General features: G+C 40.7%; 1 protein-coding gene across 2 annotated transcripts in view; it reads right to left on the bottom strand.

The window, feature by feature from the left end:
• Positions 1-19,204, bottom strand: part of LOC111666832 (zinc finger SWIM domain-containing protein 6-like) — a 44,903-nt gene extending 25,699 nt beyond the window's left edge. For both annotated transcript variants that reach the window (XR_015438212.1, XM_023422338.1), the window contains exon 1: positions 18,362-19,204. Coding sequence is in view for 1 of the 2 variants with exons in the window: in XM_023422338.1 (XP_023278106.1) it covers positions 18,362-18,788 (427 nt within the window). In the remaining variant the exon portion in view is untranslated. The remainder of the gene's footprint in view (positions 1-18,361) is intronic.
• Between the last annotated feature and the right edge of the window lie 501 nt (positions 19,205-19,705).

The raw sequence follows: 19,705 nt of genomic DNA, 5'->3' as shown, positions 1-19,705 counted from the left end.
GGTTTCAGATCAGCCTCCTGTCACACTAAGTAGTACTAGTTGAACGGATTTGTGTGATTCCAGCAAAAGAGAAAAAATTAACTAAACTGAAACATATTTGTGGCCACTGCTTGGATCATCCATCGCCATGGAAACTGATACCAACTATGTCAAACAGGGTTTCTGCAGTGTTCACCAAATCAAATTAAACTTTTTTTTTTTAAAGAACCTTTCAGAATCACAGAGAATAGAGTCCAATACCTTTTACAAAGGTCTGAGGCATCAGGGGCCCCTGGACCGGTGACTGTTAATGTAGCTAGTTTCAAAGTCACAGACCTAAAAGAGAGAGATTGAAAAAAGATAGGCACAACTATTCCAAAGAGACACAAAGTGAGACTCACTCGCTCTACACAACTGTCCACCAGTGTTGGTGTGCTATTAGCTGGAGGATGCACCTCCACGAGGGCTCAGAACGAGGTCAAAGAGGATTTGAGTTAACTGGGTCAATCTGTGTCCCCCTTAAGCTCCTCACACTACGACCATACGAATCAATACCCTTTATTTATTATGTATACTTTATATTTAGTACAAATTCTTTTATTTTGTTCATTTTCTAAAATATTATATTCCCTCTCATCCATTTTATTTTTCACTGTCTCGTATCTATTTTACTTATTTTAAAGCACTTTGAATTGCACTGACCTGTATGAAAGGTGCTATATAAATAAAATTTGGTTGATTGATTGATTGATTGATTGATTGATTGATTGATTGATTGTGTAGGCTCACTGGCACTAATAATAATGCTGATTTTAATTCTTCGCTGACTTCAGATGTAATAAGGAAAAGCAAAACTGCGGCCACAATAATTTTTTCCAATGAATTTAGTCGTTCAACTGCTTCTTCCTCCAATCTGTTCTCCTGCTTTTGAAACCAAACTCTAGAAATAGCAAACTGCACTGAAATACTACAGGGAGGAAGGAGTCCTCTCCAACCAAGTGGACAGAAATTCCTCAGCTCTGTCAGAAAAACAAGAGGCCGCCTTTACAACGCATGAGAAATTGCAAACGATCTTGTCACTCAGACAAGAAAACAGGAGGAGTCCTCCAGCAAACACCACTGAAGCCACTGTTTTACGGCGTCCATTTCACCGTCCAATAAAAAACAGGGATAAAAACTTTTAATTGCAGCCATTCGGCTCCGATGCGGCCTGTCTGGTCTGTAGCGAGCACTGGGAGGAAACTGGTCCCGGCCACTCAGAGAATGACTCAATCTACCAGTGAGAGGAGAGATAGATGGGCCTTTTAACAGAAAGTACACCAATAGAAACCTCAGCGGTGGAATCGATTACTAAAACAACTATCAAAGCACTAAGAGATGCTGCACTCGCTGCTACTTGCAAGTTATATAATTTGAGCATTATGAAGGCAGGTGGAGTGAGAGCCAGCTGTAAATTAGAAATATAATGCAAGTCCAGAACTGCAAACTGTTTTAAGGTCTTTAAACTATATTTTGACACAGGAACTGACCTAAACACCTTTATCATGTCGGTTGAAACTGACATGATTGTGGGTTTTGTGGCCCCTGGAGTTCTGGGGGCCCTGGGGAAGTTACTCTTGGTGAATCAGCCTTGGCTTTAATAGACAAACAGACACCGAACATACATGACCACACTGTGTTGACATGTGGATTAACAGATAGACATCACACACTGTGGCTTTTTAACAGAGGCCCTGTCTAACTGACAGTTCACACAGCAGCACTGGTGGAAAGTCAGTACATTTATTCAAGCACTGAAGTAAGGTACTTTACTTAAGTATTACCATTTTGTCATGGAAATATAACTTTTTAACTGCATTATATTTATTTAAAAGCTTCAGTTACAAGTTACATTTCACAGAATTTAACATTTTACATTTGAAAATGATAAAATGATAAAATATAATGCTTAATGAAAGATTAAACCAGGGTTTCCCTTAAAAATTCAAATGTAAATGAGTTTTGTAAATGAGATTTTCCATCAGATTTAAAATAACTTTGAGGCCAAATCGAGTCAAATTGTTCAGTATTCACATACTGCACAAATTTGAGAAGAATTCCAAATAAATAAATAGAAATAAATGTTGCAGGACTTAGTTTTTCCTAATTTTTCTCTCTTTTGATCATTTCACGACCACTCAGATTCATCTCGTGACCCACTGGAGGGACCGGACCCCTGGGTTGGGAACCACTGGACTTAACTACACATAAAATGTTTTAAGTATCCTTTGTTGCTAACACTTTTACATAAGTGGGATTTTGAATGCAGGGCTTTTACTATTTTACATTGTTGTATTTGTAGATTTTTCCACATGCACAGCAGCTACAGTGATGGAGTGATTTCTAACGGCGCTCCAATGTTTAAAATTAATCAGGAAACAACCACCAGACCAACACAAACAATCTCGCAACATTTTTACGTACGTTTCCAGAGACTAACAAGGGCCATCAGAGGTTTGACAACAAGCTTCTAAAGGGACAGAAGAGGATTTTTTTCCCCCCTCCTCATCTTTCCCCCATTTAAAAAGCATTTGTTTGAGTGCTGTCTGTTCCCGGTGAGCTCAGTGAAAGTCATTTGTTTAGCCTCTGAGGACCATCAGCAGGCCAGACAGTGCCTCTCCTCTCCAAATGCATTTGTTCCCACTCCTGAGATACACCGCAGAGAGTCTCCACAGAGATCCTGCCTGAGCTGCACCGCTGCTGCTAATGAACACAGGAATCCCATGAAGACATAATTAAAATCAAATAAAAGCTTTTAGTGTTTGCTTACATGTTGATCTGATTGTATTTTATTAAATCTCTTTCAAGAGATAAGTGGCGTTTGTGAATATTCAGAAAGAAATAGGAACAGAGATTTAGATATGCATTATATATGAAGTTGAAACCAGGAGGCGGTTAGCTTAGCTTAAAATAAAGACTGGAAATGGGGAAGAACAGCTAACCTGTTTCTGTCCAAAACAAAATCCACCTGCCAGCAGCTCTATAGCTCAATTATTCAACAAATAATATCTGATTTATTTAAACCAAACAAAAATTGTGCAAAAAAGTGCAAAGTTAACCAATTGTGAAAAGAGCAGGGCTAGCGTGTCCAGACTTCATGCTAATCTAAGATTAGATAGTTATCTGTAGTTCCATTTTACTTTTATTTTTTATACCAGCAACTGAAATTTAAAAAGGGAAAAACTAAAAGAGAAAATGGCAAATAAATCATCATTTTGAAGCTAAAGTCACCAGCCAGTTAGCTTAGCTTAGCATAATAAACAGGAAACAGCTAGCCTACCTCTGTCCAAAGACAAGAAAATCCCTCGACTGGCACCTCTGAAGCTTAATAATTAGCACATTATATCTCCTTTGTTTTGTCCATACAGAGGTCAAAAGTGTAAAAGTCAGTCTTTATGCTAAGCTATGCTAACTATCCCAAAGTTACAGCTTCGAAAGTGGTATCAATTTTTTCATCTAATTCTGAGCAAGGAAGCAAGAAAGCAAGACAACATATTTCACAAAATGTTCCTTTAAACAGTTGTAGGATAGCAACGAATTAAAGATAATATGCAGCTTAAGTCAGTAGCAACAGGATCTGAATAAAAAAGGAAACAAGGATGAAGGTAAGCTCAGTCCTCTAAATTATTCACATCTCGTCTTTGATCACATCAGCTAAGATACTGACCAAAATAACCAGAAAGGAAAAAGCTAAAGAAAAAAAAAAAAACTCTTTGTGGGAACAGGCAGCACATCAGTGAAGTAAGCCAACGAAAGGCCGAGGGGAGAAGCTCTCTGTGGGAACAAATGCGTTAGAAATGGTCGGCTCTCTGAGTGGATGAAGTTAACTCGGAGTAACCTGAATGTTTCTTCAGCTCCTGTGGGAGTGTGGTGGTGCAACTCCAGCTGTTTTCTGCATTTTGTTTTCTTTCTTTCTTTAATGTCACCATTTCCCTCCACTGAATCACCATCTCCTGAGATTACAGCCTGTACTCTGCTACAGTCTCACTGCGGCAGTTTAATACACTTATTCCTACAGATTATACTGTCTTTAATGGTATGTTTAAGGACACTCCGACACCTGGCTTTCCATTCGGACAGCTTTTAATGATTATTTTCTTTATCAATTAAATCTAATGGTTATTTTCTCAATTGATCAGTTAATGGTTTAGTTAAATAATATGTCAGAAATGAATGAATGAACGTATAGGAGGTGTAGAGCTATGGAGTGTTAACAGTACCTTGAACAAACCCTGCAGTTTAAAAGTAAAGTCCAGTCTGTTATTCTGCATGCATGCACGTACACACACACACACACACACACACACACACACACACACACACACACACACACACACACACACAGCAGACTGTGGTACAAGCCAACTAGAACTCCTCCTGAGCACCATATATGTGTGACCTTTCACTTCTGACCAAGTTTTTTCCTTTCGGTCACAAACAGCCTGAAAACACTAGTATGTGGTGTGTGTGTGTGTGTGTGTGTGTGTGTGTGTGTCTGTGTGTGTGTGTGTGCGTGTGTATGTGTGTGCTACATGGGAGTATGAGCATGTGGTCAAACTGCTGCTGCCTGCGGGGGTGATGGTAGATAGCAGAAAATTCAAATTATAGCTATACGTTGTCAAACTTGGCACAAAGACTAGTGTATGCATCCATATGTTTTCACTGTCTTTTTTAATCTTAGAAACATTTGTAGCCTCACAACACAAAGAAACAAACAGCGTCTGATTTACAGCAGTTACTATATTAAAAACCAAACAGATATGACGTGGACCAACCCTTTCCAGTAAGTGTATTTTCATATCTCACCAGTCACATGCTACGTTTGCATACGTATAAATATAAGGGTGAGCCCAGATCTATGATACAAGATTCTATGATATGATCTATGAACAGTGAACCAAGATGCTACACTTCCTTAAAGATGTTGCTTTAGAGTAAAGGAAGACTCGTATCATCTTACTGAGTCCTTTAGATCCGGGGTTGTGATCTTCAAATCTTCACCGCTTAACTAAACCAGACGCTGTTATCGGGCTCAAGTGATCCTTGTTAACTGATCTTAAGTTTATTTCGGCTTAGTTAGAGCTGCAACTAATGATCATTCTCCACAATTGATTGGTTGGGACATAAAATGTCAGAGAAAAGGGAAAACTGTCCATTAGAATTTCCTAAAGCTGGCATTGAGGTCTTTAATTGTTCTTATTTTGTCCAAAATGAAAAGATATTCAGTTTACAATCAGGGAAAAACAGAAAAAAAAAAGCAGCAAATCCTCACAAATGAGAAGCTGGAATCAGAAAACATTTGTTCTAGTGCTTTTATTTTGAAATAAAAGCACCAGGAGTAGAGAGTCGAAACCATAATCATCAACGAAATGATCAGCTGATTGTTGATACGATTGAATCATAATTATAATCGACATTTTCCCATCATCGCTCTTAGACAATGGGCCTGGTCATGATAGGGGCTGCAACTAACGACCACTATCATTACTGATTAATCTATTTAACTATTGTCTGAATTCATCACAGTCTATAAAACAACACAACACAGATACAGTGAAACATGCTGAGGTGATGCCATTAATTGTCTTGTTTTGTTTGACCGATCATGAAAATAACCCAAAAATATGAGTGTATTTTGTTAAGTACACTCAAATAAAGTACATCTAATTTAAACTTAAGTAAAGTATTTGAGTAGATCTACTATCATTTTTAATCACCACCAGTGTGAGGAAGGAGGATTAATATCTTTAAGTCTGATTTGCTCGTGTGTTAAACACTCAGTCACTGTGAGGACGGATCGAAACTGCGAGGTAACATGACGAGTCACATCACAGCTGAACAGGAAAACACCTCCAGCTGGTAAATGAGATGCAGAGAGGCTGGTTGGGACAGGAACAGACAGATAATGTGAGGGAACAGACACTGAAATAACACTGTTGCCCCAACAATGACTGAGCGGATCGATTAGGAGGAGGGCTGAAGGAGGATTTAACGTGATGGTAGTACTGTTCATCTTCCACTCCAGTCAGACCTGCTGTTTAAGCACCCCCCCCCCATACACACACACACACACACACACACACACACACACACACACACACACACACACACACACACACAAACCCCACGCCCCCAGAAATGTTGAGCAAGCTGTATCGTCTGTTTAGCCTAAATAGAAAGGAGGTTCAGGGTGTGTAAATCTAGTTTGATGCACTTCCACGATAAGGTGTGACCTGCATCCTGTTTTAACAGTGAGGGGCCCCTCCTCCTCCTCCTCCTCCTCCTCCTCCTCCTCCTCTTCCTCCTCCTCCGTGACGCTGTAGGAAAGCATTCTTTCCTTTTCTAGGTACAACGTTGTGACGTTGTGTTGACAGTTAAACGGCCGCTCTCGACAAGCCCCGGGTATGTTGTTGGATTAGTTGTTCAATACGCACATAAAAACGTAGATATGGAACATACAGACGTACACAGGCTCAGCTTGACTCAGCTTGACTGGATTGTTGATGAGCCGCAACAAGTTCTTATACCCATTAGCTGCAGCTAATTCACAGTAATCATGACTAAACCATGACTGCTAAATGCGCTGCTGAAATCAGCTGATTCATCGATTGGTTGACTGAAAGAAAAAGCATCAGCAACTGTTCTGATAATCGATTGATCATTTTTCAAGCAAAAATACCAAAGATTTGATGGTATCAGCTTCTTGAATTAGATAATTTTCTGCTTTTCTTTGTCTTACATGAGAGTAAATTGCATATTCTTGCATTGTGGACGGTTGATCAAGCAAAACAAGACATTTAATGACATCATCCTGCGCTATAGGATGATGCGATGGATAATTTATTGATTTATTTATAAGATTTAAGGACTCAATATTTGGCAGATTAATCGATAATGAAAATAAATAGTTGCAACCCTGAATTAGAGATTAAGATTTCTCATGAATGATAAGATCAAAGAAACAATGATTTGTTAAAGACTGAACCAATGGCTCCCAAGTCGCAACAACGAGACATTTTCCCTCTAAACTTCTCAGATGGTGAGAGACGATGACGTCATTTCCAGTCTAATAATGTCTCGTATAACAATATGTCAGATTATGCAGAATGAGTACTTTTACTTTGAATGCAGGGCTTGAAACTTCCTCCATCCTCAGCATTTACCTCAGCTGCACTTGCACACATTCGTCTGATCGTCCTCCCCTCCCTTCCTCTCGCCGCCCCTCCCTGCTTTAAACTGCATTAAAGTCCAGTCGATACGGTTCTCAAGTGCACAGCGTTCCCGTGCATTACTCATCGTTAACAGATGAAAACAATGACTCAACCTGTAGGCGCATGCCAGGCATACCCCACGTGTGCGGAAACAGACCGCATGAGTTTGCAGGGCTTGTGAGAGCTTGTGTCATCTCTGAGGTGCGTGTGTGTGTGTGTGTGTGTGTGGTTTTTTTTTTTTTTTTTTTTAGAGCTGCTGGCTGTTTGAAAGAAACTGACAGTTGAGCATAATCATACATGGTTATTATTATCTTCATTATCGGATCACCTGCTGATTATTATCTTAATTTAAAAGGGGCATGAAACTCAGATAAAAAGTTTAAGGAAATGACTGTTAAAAACAGAAATTTGAAATGGGAACACAGAATTGGAGAAAGAACATGTGGAACCAGCTGCATTTCACAACTCTGTGAAAGAAGCTTTTGTGTCACATCATGGGAAATGTAGGATTAGGCGTGTTTGAATTTGATTTTAACAATTTTTTTGTCGCTTTCAAGTTCCCCACCTTTATGGTAGTGAAGTACTAAATTAAGGAGGTGGTACATGGTCTATAAAATGTCCAATAACAAAATTAATTCAATCATAATGTCCAAAAGCCCAAGGTGACATTTTCATATCACTTCTTTAATTCGACCCAAACCCAAATATATTCAGTTTTCTTTATCACATAAGACAAAGAAAAAAGAAAATCCTCATAACTGAGAAGCTGGAAAATGGTAATAAGTCACTTTAAACAGTTACTGATTCATTATGTGGATCAGCTCTAATGACAATTAGTGATGAATGAGATTGTGACATCATGGGGAAACAGAGGAATGTTTAACATGTAGAGACAAAGTTGTGCAACAGTTTGCATGGAAGTCAATGAAGACAATGGATACATGATCAAATAGTTTGAGGACATGTCTTAAAACCTGGTTTTACTTGTCTAGATTTCAACACGCTGCGCTTTCAAATCACATCGCACGATGAGCGGCAACAAATCTATGAGTCAGGGAGCAACGCTGGAGGTTGGGGAAAGGCCGGCAGCGACAGTTGGACCAGGAGAACGAGATCATTTGCTTGTTGTTACAGATACAGATGTCAGTGCAAAGGTGGAGCATGCAAAGAGGCAGAATAATAAACTGAAACCAGACGGGAGATCCCTCAGTATAAAGAGAGGAGGCAGGAAATGAGTGGTTGTAGGTCCCGTGACAACAGTGAAGGGGGGAAATCTGCATGTGTTGGCTCGTCGTTGTGTTTACATTATGTGCCACACAAGTGCTTTGTGAATTTGGCTAAGCAAACACTATGATGATTTGTCTTCCTGGGCCTAAAAGAAAGGCCAGGCCTATAGATGCGGAGGGCAGATGGCTGGAGCCTTATCTGGCAGAACAGGTTCACATGCAGGAGGGAAACGTGTTGCAGTTAAAGTGTAAGTTGACTATGAATTCTTCAGGCCTCTGTGAGGCGTTGCCCATAGCACCGGTTCACTGACATTTGAGGACATCGCAGTTATGCGACGAACATTGACAAAAGTTGTTTTTTCAACAAGCTAACATGCCGATTGTGTGCCATTAGCATCTCCAGATCCGGCTAATGTCATCGCATGTTCACATCATATTGGAGCTACTGTAATTACCAGTGTCCCACTTGTAAATAGCGTTCACATCAAAGTCCTAATTTTCTGAAGAAGTGATATATCGACTTGGCACTAACATCTCCAAATATCTGGGAAAGTGGACTTCCAGATCCCATAAAGTGTATATATATATGTATATATTTCTTTAACTGCTATAAGGTATGCCTTTCTGTTGTCTGAGGAGGCGAGGACCATCAGTCTTCATTAAACATGCTCTGGCTGTGAGCTGTAAGGTAACGGCCTCTGATGGATGACACCTTTAAGTTCCCATTAAAAAGGAAAAGCATTGCTCATAAGCAGCTTCTGATCAACACTCACTTCCTATCTTTCTGTGAAACTACAGCTTTTTTCATGAGAATGAAAAATGAAATCAGCAAAAATCAAGAACAGGATATTTGGAGACGATGACCTCAGGAAATCGTGAGTAGTGCTTATATGCTGTATTATGAAATGCTTATGAAATGCTTGCAGCACTTCACCTGTTAACTAAAGCGCTCTGTTTGTAGAGCTGCGGAGGTCCGTGGGGCGCTGCTCTTCAGAAACCACCCCATGAGGCCCAGGGTTCCCATGAGGTGAGGACAGCGGCAGGCTTTGACTTGCTGAGACAGTGCGGGCTTTAATAAACCTCCCCACATGCCTCCGAGAAAAGAGACTGTTTCTACAAGCTCCGAGAGGCGAATGCGTGATCTACAGCTGAAACGATTAGTCAATCAATCAATTAAGCAACTTTGTTTTTTATAACTGATTAATCATTTAATTAATCATATTTAAGTTTAAACATGTCTCTTGCCTATCTTTATGGTATTACAGTGGAAATGCAGATTAATATAAGATACTATGAATCCAGAAAATAATTAGCAGATTAATCGATAACGAAAATCATTTGTAGTTGCAGCCCCGGCCGTTTCCACAATTGCTGTTCATGCTATCAGCAGCGCTACGTGGACAAGTGGACAAGCTGTGTGCCAGTGAGAACAAAACGGGATTTATCGAGTCGATTAAGGGCAGGCGGAGGTAAACTAGTTCCTCCCCTCCTCCACCCGCCTCTCTGCTCCGCCGCCTCTCCTTTCTCTGCAGTTGAAGGTTAATGATGAAGGGACGCGGCAGAGGAATACAGATCAGGGAGACATGGATGGATGTGGAAAGTGTGCTAAAGCATTCAGGAGCAGCTGCGGTGAGACTGTGAACAAAATTTAACTACGACCCAACCGAGACCTTTAAAAGGATAAAGGTCGGTGATATTCTACGTTTTTTTTTTTTTATTGATATCAAAACCTGTGAAAAAAACAAAAACCAAGATTGTATATATTTAAACTAACAAGCACTGTGTGTCTCTCAAAGTGTCTCATGTGTCTTATTCCTCTGTGACACAGAGCTCCATTGTTGTGAGAGGCTGTTGCTTACGCCAGCTTTTTCTGAATCAATCGATTAAACGTTTTGTCCGAAAAATGCTGAATAACTGTGAAAATTTTTCTCAGAGCCCAAAGTGACTCATTCAAATTGTTTGTTAGGGCGGATAAACAATCCAAAACCCAAAAGGTAATAAACACATTGTCTTATGTGACGAAGAAAATTAATAAAATCCTAACATTTCAGGACCCGGAAAAACAATATTTGTCTACTTTCCTTTCCTTGAAAAATGAAGGAAACAATCTGCTACTCAAAATAATCACCAGAGCACCAAATGTGGATTAATCCACTGCTGAAAATAGTCCCCAACAAAGACAGCATTTACTCATGTAACGTTTGCTAAAAACTGTTACTGAGCATTTTTAACAATGAAACTTGACCCATTTATAAAGATTTACTCGAGCTAAGAGCCACAGATTGATTAGGGAAGTCAGAAAAAAAAAAATCTGGTTTTGGTTGGTTTGGCTTTTTTTTTTTTTTTTTACAAAAATACAAATATAGAGTAAGAGCAGCCTTATCATTTAAAAGTCATACTCTCCACTGAAAAATGAAACGTGTTACAAAAAGCTTAAGCCGAGTGTGGGTGTTCAGCCTCACAAAAATTCAGCCACATTCCTCGCGGTGTCTGACACTGACCTGGAAAATACCTGGGCAGAACTCCAAGACTTCAACCAGCAACAACAACAGAACAACTAAGACTCAACATCAACATCTACCCCCTCCGTTAAAAAATGTTATACAAGTGTATTCAAAGTTGTGTAAACCCATACTTGTGTCAGGGTTGACCAGTGGCTGGCCTCATGCAGGCGTTCGTTTCAAAGCGTGAGCCTGATGTTCCTCCAATAAAAATTGATCTTCCAGAGCAGAAGCATATTGAGGTGCTTTGCATGCACCGTTAATGCTGATCAACAAACCCAGAAGCCTGAGCACGGTGTATGGTTTGCACGTGCACGCTCCCTCAGCATATTTACATGCACCAATTCATCGATTCTTCATAAAATTGCAGATGAGAGCGAGCCAGCAGTGATCAGTGTACACAAGACGCCCGAGGCTTCATGTAAGCATCAGTGTGTGTGTGTGTGTGTGTGTGTGTGTGTGTGTGTGTGTGTGAGTGAGAGGGAAATAAATTAGTGCTTTGATATGCTGAGCTCCAGTGTAATTCAATGTAGTTTGCTGACTTCAGCCGTTAAGAGCATAAATATTTACAGCATCACAACATCAGAGATTTAATATAATTTGCCCGAATAGAAGTTTTGAATGGACAGAGCATCTTAATGTTTGCTTATCACAGACCTGAGATCATTCCTCTCATCAGCAAGTCACCTGCTAATTATGTTCTTCATTAATTATTTAGTCTACAAAATACTAATAAATGTCACTAATTTTTTTAATGTCCAATGTGACGTCTTTACGCTGCTTGTTTGTCTTCATACACATGAAATACTCAGGTCTCCCACTTGTTTCTGGAGATCATTTTCCAGGACTTTTTCCAAGACATTTGAAGCAACCCTAGCAAAGTAAAAAAGTGACGTTAGCAAGTATTTAGGACAGGAAAACACAAAATTTTCCATGTGTTTTCTATGACTGGAAAGCTGGTCAGCTGTTTTCCAGGTTTCCCGAGATGCGTGGGAACCCTGATACTTGGGAAGATTTTGAAGGACTGTTAGTTGTAACAATATTTTTTGTTATTTTTGCTGTTGTATCAGTACTTTTACATGGCCATCTGAGTACTTCCCCCACCACTGCAAATCAGGAAGACATAATGATGACTGCAGAGGGAGTTAACACTTGTCTCAGGACACTGCACCTCATCAGATGATCACCGAGCCAAAACGTCCTTTACAGGGCAGAACGGGTAAAGTTTTCGCCTGGACTCTGTTTGGTCTCATTCCAGTGATGACAGAAGTGCACCACAGAGACCCAGTGAGATTTCACTGTGTGGTGACACTATGCAAAGCTCCCGGCCCAACCACAGGCACAGACCGGAGCACTTCTTAAATATCACATGATGAAATGTGAGGAAAACTGCAGATGCACAAGATCCTGATGGTGGATCCGGACTCCACAGACTGCAGTGACAGCAGTCTACCTCTCCCTCTCAGCCCCTCCATCTGTGAAGCAACAGGCCTGTGACAGACTTGAGGACCGAGTCTCAAATTCTGCACTAAAGTGAACAGAATTACTGTAATGCTGATATAAACTCAGCTAGAACCATTTCAGGAGCGGCACAAACATACAAATGTCTCTTATATAGAAAAGACAAAACGTCTCCTGAACAACATGTCAACTAATGAGCAACCATTTTGATCATTTCTTAATAGTTTTTCATGTAAAAACAGGCAAATATTCTGTAGTTCCACCTTAGATTTTGCTGCTTTTCTTTGTGTAATCGTTGCAAGTAGAAAATATCTTTGAGTTTTGGTCTGTTTGTCGGATAAAACAAGGAATTTGACGATTGCAGCTTTGGGTTTTAGGGAAATTATACTGGCCATTTTTCACTGCTTTCTAATTTCATAAACGAAACAATTAATCGGTTCATCGAGCAAATAATCACATGATTAATCTATAATGAAAAATGGTGTGATAAGATCATGGTGGACAATGTTCTTAGGTTATTACATAAATTGCTGTGTTGTGAAACTGTCCCTTTACATTAGAGCTCAGATGTCAGTCAACAGTCAATTAACCAATTAGTGGATCAACATAAATTTATTTGGCAACCACTTGTTTCCTTACTCTTCAATAATAATAAACTGAATATCTTTGGGTTTTGAACTGGTTGATCGGACAAAACAAGACATTTGAAGACATTATCTTGAACTGTGATGGACATTTTTCACCATTTTCAAGAGCCAAACGATTAGTCAATTATCATTCTCCACTCAACTGCAAACACTGAATACTAACAGCGCTGATGTTTCAATGACCTTTGACCTTTTACAGCAGATGGAAAAACATCAACAAAGGAAGGTCTGAACTTAACATCATGTAAAGTGCATGCAGGTTGAATGTGATCTAATAACCAGGTAGCATGAGTGACAAACACATTACAGCATATGTTTTCCCACCATATATAGAAACCATGTATTTCTTTGCTCAGGTAAACAAGACGGTGTACGTTCGTTAACATCTTTGATTATTTTTTTTTTAGTCCCTCCATTTTGAAGTTGTTTTGACTGAGCTTCTCTGAACTGAAATAACCGTGCTCAGCGTACACATAAACACTGAAGCCTATACTTCAGCTCAAACCTATACATCAACGTCCCCACTGCACTGATATGCATGAAGTGAGACGGGCTGTTCCATGTCCACGTCATGTTTTAGGACGAAACCTTCAATATTCAAGAGGCAGCGGTCCTGGAGGACGGAGACAGAGAGCAGTTCTTGGCCTCTTTGGTGCCACAGTTAAAGTAAAATTTCAGAAATTCTCATGAATAAGCAGTCAGGCCTCTAATACTGACCACAAAGCTAGAATCTTGTCTTACATCCAGGAAATCTTATTATGAAATGCTGTTTTTAGCCGTGCTGGAAAGATGGCTCTGAGGGAGGATCAGCGGAAATATTTCAACAACTATTTCATTTTTATTTGTACAAACATTCACGTTCCCCAGAGGATGAATCCCAACAACTCTGGTGATCCCTGAGTTTCCCTCTTGAGCCACTGTCAGGTTCACGTTTGTGGTTTTGAGTAAAATATCTCAACAACCACTGGATGGATCGCAACGAAATGTGGTACAGACATTCATGATCCCCTGAGGGTCGGACTGGAAAATCTTGGGTGATTCTGTGGCTTTTCATTTAGCATCATCATCACTAGCATGATCTCTTTTACAGAGAGAACCAAAGAGTCTGTGGCCACATAACAACAAAACAGGACCTGAGATACATGACTGATAAAAAGTCTATTTAAAAACCATGAGTGTGTCCATTGGTTGATCAAACAATTAATAAACGTTTGAGCCATTTTTCAAGCAAAAATATCAAAACATCCCGAGTTCCTGTTTCTTAATTTTGAGGATTTGCTGTTTTTCTTTGACTTGAATGTGAGAGTAAATCAATAATTTAGGAGGTTTTGAAACATCAGCATTGGGTTCTTCACTATTTTCTGGTCTTTTATAGAACAAACAGTTAATTGAGAAAATAATCAGCTGACGAATCGATAGAGAACGTAAATGTTAGTTGCTGCAGTAACACCTGTGAGTGATACAAATGCTGCCATCATCGTATCTTTGTGATGAAAGGACACAAGTTGATGCTTCTGACTGCTCTGAATTACAAACCAATGTCAATTAAGCTGTGATAAATGAAATCTGAAACATGTACTAATCACCTGAAGCTAAAACTGTTGTTTCAATATGACGGTTGTAGCTTCAGGCCCCAGGCTCAACTGTTTATAATATAAGAGTGGGTTTGTTTAGGGGAAACTTTTTTCATGGCTGGACATTTCTTTGTATCTCAGACACAGTGTCATGTTGGTTTAATACTGCTATGTATGTATCTTATTATTGTATTAAAACAATTATAACACGCTCCGTTTTAGTGCCCTGTAGATTGTTTTTTTTGGTTTGTCTTAGCACCAGTTACTGCCTGCACACAGGATGTATTTGTGCTTTCTGACCCGAGTGCAGTTCTATGAAAGCTGCTGCTTCTCTGCATGAAACTCACTTCACACCAGAGGAGCTGGTCTTCCTCTGTGGGTTTAAAAAGCTCATGGAGGATGTTGAATCAGTTTCAATATGGTGCCTACTTTCTCTGCTTTGTTTAGTGAAGATCTACTTCGCTTGGACACTGTAAAACACTTTTTTTTTTTTTACTAATACGTTCTCATTTTGACTTGTATTGACCTCTAAGTTAACACATCAGTCTGCTTCAGCGTTTTAAACAGCAAAATTTTCATTTTACTTTATCCATTAATCAGTAAAACTCTTAAATTTTTATGTGTAAGGGCCTTGACTGTGACTTTCCTACTTTCAATTAGAAGCTCTGTTGAATTTTAAAGCCAATTAAACCTCTGATGGCAACCATAGCAACAATTAATGACCACTTATGAAGGAATAAATACTCTTTAAACCTCTGCAGCGGTCGTTAAAACTGCAAAAAAGAAAAAGCATTTGCATTTTTTTATGTCTCTTTAATGTTTGATTTTTGAGTTGGTGCATGACATTAACAAGCAGAAACAAGCACTTTTAGACTATTGTTTGGGCTGTGACTAATGACTTCATTATCGATAAAGATTTTTTCATGATTTACTGATAGAAGCTTGGACTATAAAACAGAAAATGGTGAAAAATGTTCATCTTTGAATTGCTTTTTTTGTCCAAAACACCAAAATATTCAGTCTACTATCATGTAAGATGAAAAAAGAAGCAAATTATAATAATTATTATATTTAAGACGCTAGAAACATCAAATTATTGAGATTTTTAGTTTAAAAATGACTTAAAAGCCGACTAATCGACTAATTTCTGCAGCTCTAGACACTTTTGTTATTGTTTGGCATTAAATCGCCTGCAGCCGAGAGTATATTTGGAGCAGCAGCAGCAGCACACTTTAGTTATTTCTTTGGTGCCAGTGGAAAAGCTTGGTCCGGCTCGCAGCTCAATAACATCACCACAACCTACAATATTGGCTTCAACCTGGGGAATAAAGAAGCCCTCAAGTCTAAACTCAAGAAGCTGCAGTATTTTCTCTTGTAAGAAAAAAAAATGGCTTCCTTTATCTGTGCACTGATTAACAGTGAGGGTTTGTTGTGGAGGGTCCACACAGCAAATGTGTGCCAATTCATTTCCTCCAGGTCTGCTGTGAGAAAACCTCCCTACTCTGGTACAGCCCACACGTGGGGAGATTACATCTTTTATTTATCACTTCTTGGCTCTTATTTTTCCAGCAAATTCCAGGCTGGGGTGCAATCAGCCAAGAAACCCTCCCTGTGTGTGTGTGTGTGTGTGTGTGTGTGTGTGTGTGTGTGTGTGAATGTGTGTGTGGGTGTGTGGGTGTGTGTGTGTGTGTGCGCACCACTGTTATTCCTCTTTGTGAGCATGCATATCAAGAGCCAACACCCCCCCTCACTGTGTGGAATAACAACCCAGATTCAGTTTCTTCCCTATAGAAACATTTCCAAATATGTGGGAATATGTAGGCCTCTCGCTTTGGCAGGACAGAGGTTTAGTGTGTGTGGTGTGTGTGTGGTGTGTGTGTGTGTGTGTGTGTGTGTGTATTCCCTGCGAGCCCTTCAGTGAGTACACAAAGCCCACATGAACCTCCTGCATTTAAAAGTGAGAGGGGTGGAAAAGGGGGACGGCTCATGCAGAAACTCAAGTGTTCAGATTGCATTACAATTCAAATTAACCATGCAGAGTAATGGGATTACAGTCCTCTCCGGGAAGGTGTCCCGAGGCTGCTGAACTCACAGGTGACAGAATGCAACACAATCAAAGTCTCCCAGCTGACCGTGCAATGATAAAGGCTGTAAACCCGATGACTGTCTTCATTAAAGTGAGCTATCTCTCCAATTCAGCACCACGTCTGCTTCTCTCTCTTCTTCGTCTTCGTACCCCCCCCCCCCCAATTATTGATACACGCACAAAAAAACCCTGAACCAATTGGCTGTAGACTGGTGTGAATCGTGGCCCATTTAAAAGAATCATTGTGGCTCAATACGCTTCCTCCTTCCAAATCTCCTCTACTTAACAAGGGAGTGAAAAGCTGCTTTTGTTTGCCTTCCTTTTGGAAGCAACAGGAAGCTTGAAAGACACAAATGAACATGAAAATAGGAACAAAGTGCCGAGCTCACAATAGGAATGCTGGGTATTTGATATGTGTGCTGGGTGATTAAAATCTCAAAGAGGGCTGCGCTCTTTCTAGCACGTAAAAATAGGAAGGAAAAGCAACTAAATGACATAAATTCAAATGTTGCAGAGTCACTGATCCACGTTGCTTGTGGGGAAAAGTTGTCATGCACAAGCGACTGTCAACTTAGCGCACAGGTGTCTGTTCCTGTTTCACTCACAGTGGGTTATAAACAAGCAGATATGGTAAGTCTGCTGGTCTGTTCTCATTTTTGCCCTCAGAAAAAGCACATTCACTTCTGTATTGGTTTTGCTGCACTAAAAACACACCGTCACTCCACTAGATCTAAATATACAACAATATACCCCCCCCCCCAGGTGGATCACATTTTATAGCTTCTCTTAGCACAACAGTAAAGCACATTGCATCTGCTGATCTCACACACAATTATTACTCATCAGCATCTCAACTGTGCCACGCTGAACAACTCATTCAGATGTAATGTGTGTCAGTTGAGACCCAACCCAGCACTGAGCACTTCCCTTATTACTCAATAGTTCTATGTAATCATTTCAAACAGATTTTAAAGCTCCTGAATGTGTTAAATGTGAACAAATCTAGCAAGAACTTGTGAGATTAAGTTTAAAACAGAGCTTTAATGTCTCTAAATGGTTATTTTAAGCTAATTAAACTCAATCAATCAAGTCGTTTTAGGTGATTTCTGATGCTATAGCAGTCTGACCTGACCCCACACCAACTGAGAAAAATCTTTTGGGCTTTTGTGTTACATTGACATAACTATATTTTACATTATTGCCTCTAAACCAGCAGTAGAAAGTAGATATGGGTATTTATCTTTATTCTGTTAACGTTTCTCAGCGGAGTCCGGTGGGGTTGAGATGTGGGGAATCCAGTTTTTGTTAAGCCACAGCTTGATTTTCGCCGCAATTAGTGGATTTTGGGGCTTTGTAGTTGCGTTGCATTTCACATTCAAACTGCCCCCGAGCAAAACAGGATTTAAATGCCCCAGTCACACATTCCCATTCATGCACCCAACAGATTTAAAGCCCCATTGTAGCCTCTCTGTGTGTCTGTCGCCTGACCGCTTCACCCTTTGTTGTCAAAAGCCTGTCACATTATCTTCCTACGTTATTCTACAAAAATATATTTAATACAGGCCGTGTTGTTGCTTTCTGGGTGATTAACCGCTGGTATTTGTACTCGGTATGCCCGGTCCCATCGCATCACTCACCGACTTGCAGTACGTTGTCCACGCAGCCGCTCTCCAGCAGACCGATGCCCCGTCGGAATGGCAGCCGCGTGTCGTCGCCGCTCTCCGCGCTACTCCCGATCTCCTCCCCGCCTGTGTTGAACGACGAGTACATACAGATCTCCCGTTCGCTCCTCGGGAAAGACCAGTACACGATCCGTCTCTGAACGGGCTCCGGGATCCGCTCGAAACGCTCCTCTACCCTTTGAAACGGCCACTTCTCCGCGACTTTCCTCGCCGCGATGTCCAGGAGAGACTCCGGGCTCTGGGTTTTGCTCGACTCGCCCTGGGTGGCTGCCGAGCCGCCGCACGGCGCCCACACGGCCCGCTGGCCTTGCCTACATGTTGCACTGTAGCCCGGTCTACAGCAGAGCCGCTTGGCTGGGGGCTGCTGTACGCGCTCCGCCATGATAGCTCCGCTTTAACGGCGACGGAGGAAGTCAACGCACCATATGAACGGGATAGGGAAGGGAAAACGGTTACTCACGGCTTGATTGTTGGCCGTGTATGACCAAATCATCCTTTTATGGGAACATGGAGGCAGGGCTTCTCCGAGCTTGTCAAACCCCTTTGTTGACAAATTAAGAGAAGGCGGGGTCTGTCCGGTTAGCTCCGCGAGGGCGGAATTCCCGTACGGCCGTCCGTCCTTTGTGAGCCACTTGAGACCCGAATAAAAAGCTTTTAAAAACGGGAGGTCTCTTAACTAACGACTCTGTTTCCAGGCGGTGGTTTTTACTTTCTTACCAGTGGGTGTTAACAGATATTACAGGCGGAGAGACGGGCCTTTGTCTGGTGGTGAAGTGGTGAAGCCGGGCTGAACGCTGGGTGCCTGTGGGCGGTGATTGGCCTGTCAACACCGGAGCCTCGTGGTTTTGGGGGAGGGGGAAGTGAACGCAGCACCGCCCCGTGTGACGTTTATGGTCCGCTGGAATGTGGGGCGTTTAAAGATAACACAGCACATTGTCGAGAATGACAGAGAACCACTATGTATATGAGAATGAGTAGATTTACAGGAAAGCTACAGTGGAAAGATTGAAAATGTCGCCCATACATCAAAGAGGGGGTCTACTTATGTACTTAAACATGAGAAAAATAATGCAGTATACAAAGGTTTCCAACTGGGCAAATCAGGCAACTGCCCAGGGCAGTTATTAATCCCAAATGTCATGGAAATTTGCCCCAAATTTGTTTTTGTTGCTATATTTTTGTGTCAAGTAATTAACACACAAAAAGCTTGTCTAAGGTTGAATTATTACTTCATAGAGTTACTGTAAGGCTGCAACCATGACTTATTTTTCATTATCAATACATCTGACAGTTATTTTC

Source organism: Seriola lalandi, unplaced genomic scaffold (genome assembly GCF_002814215.2).
Source record: "Seriola lalandi dorsalis isolate HSWRI2012SDOR001 ecotype SW California unplaced genomic scaffold, Sedor1 jcf7180002054680, whole genome shotgun sequence".
Classification (NCBI taxonomy): domain Eukaryota; kingdom Metazoa; phylum Chordata; class Actinopteri; order Carangiformes; family Carangidae; genus Seriola; species Seriola lalandi.
This window is presented reverse-complemented; position numbering and strand designations above follow the sequence as displayed.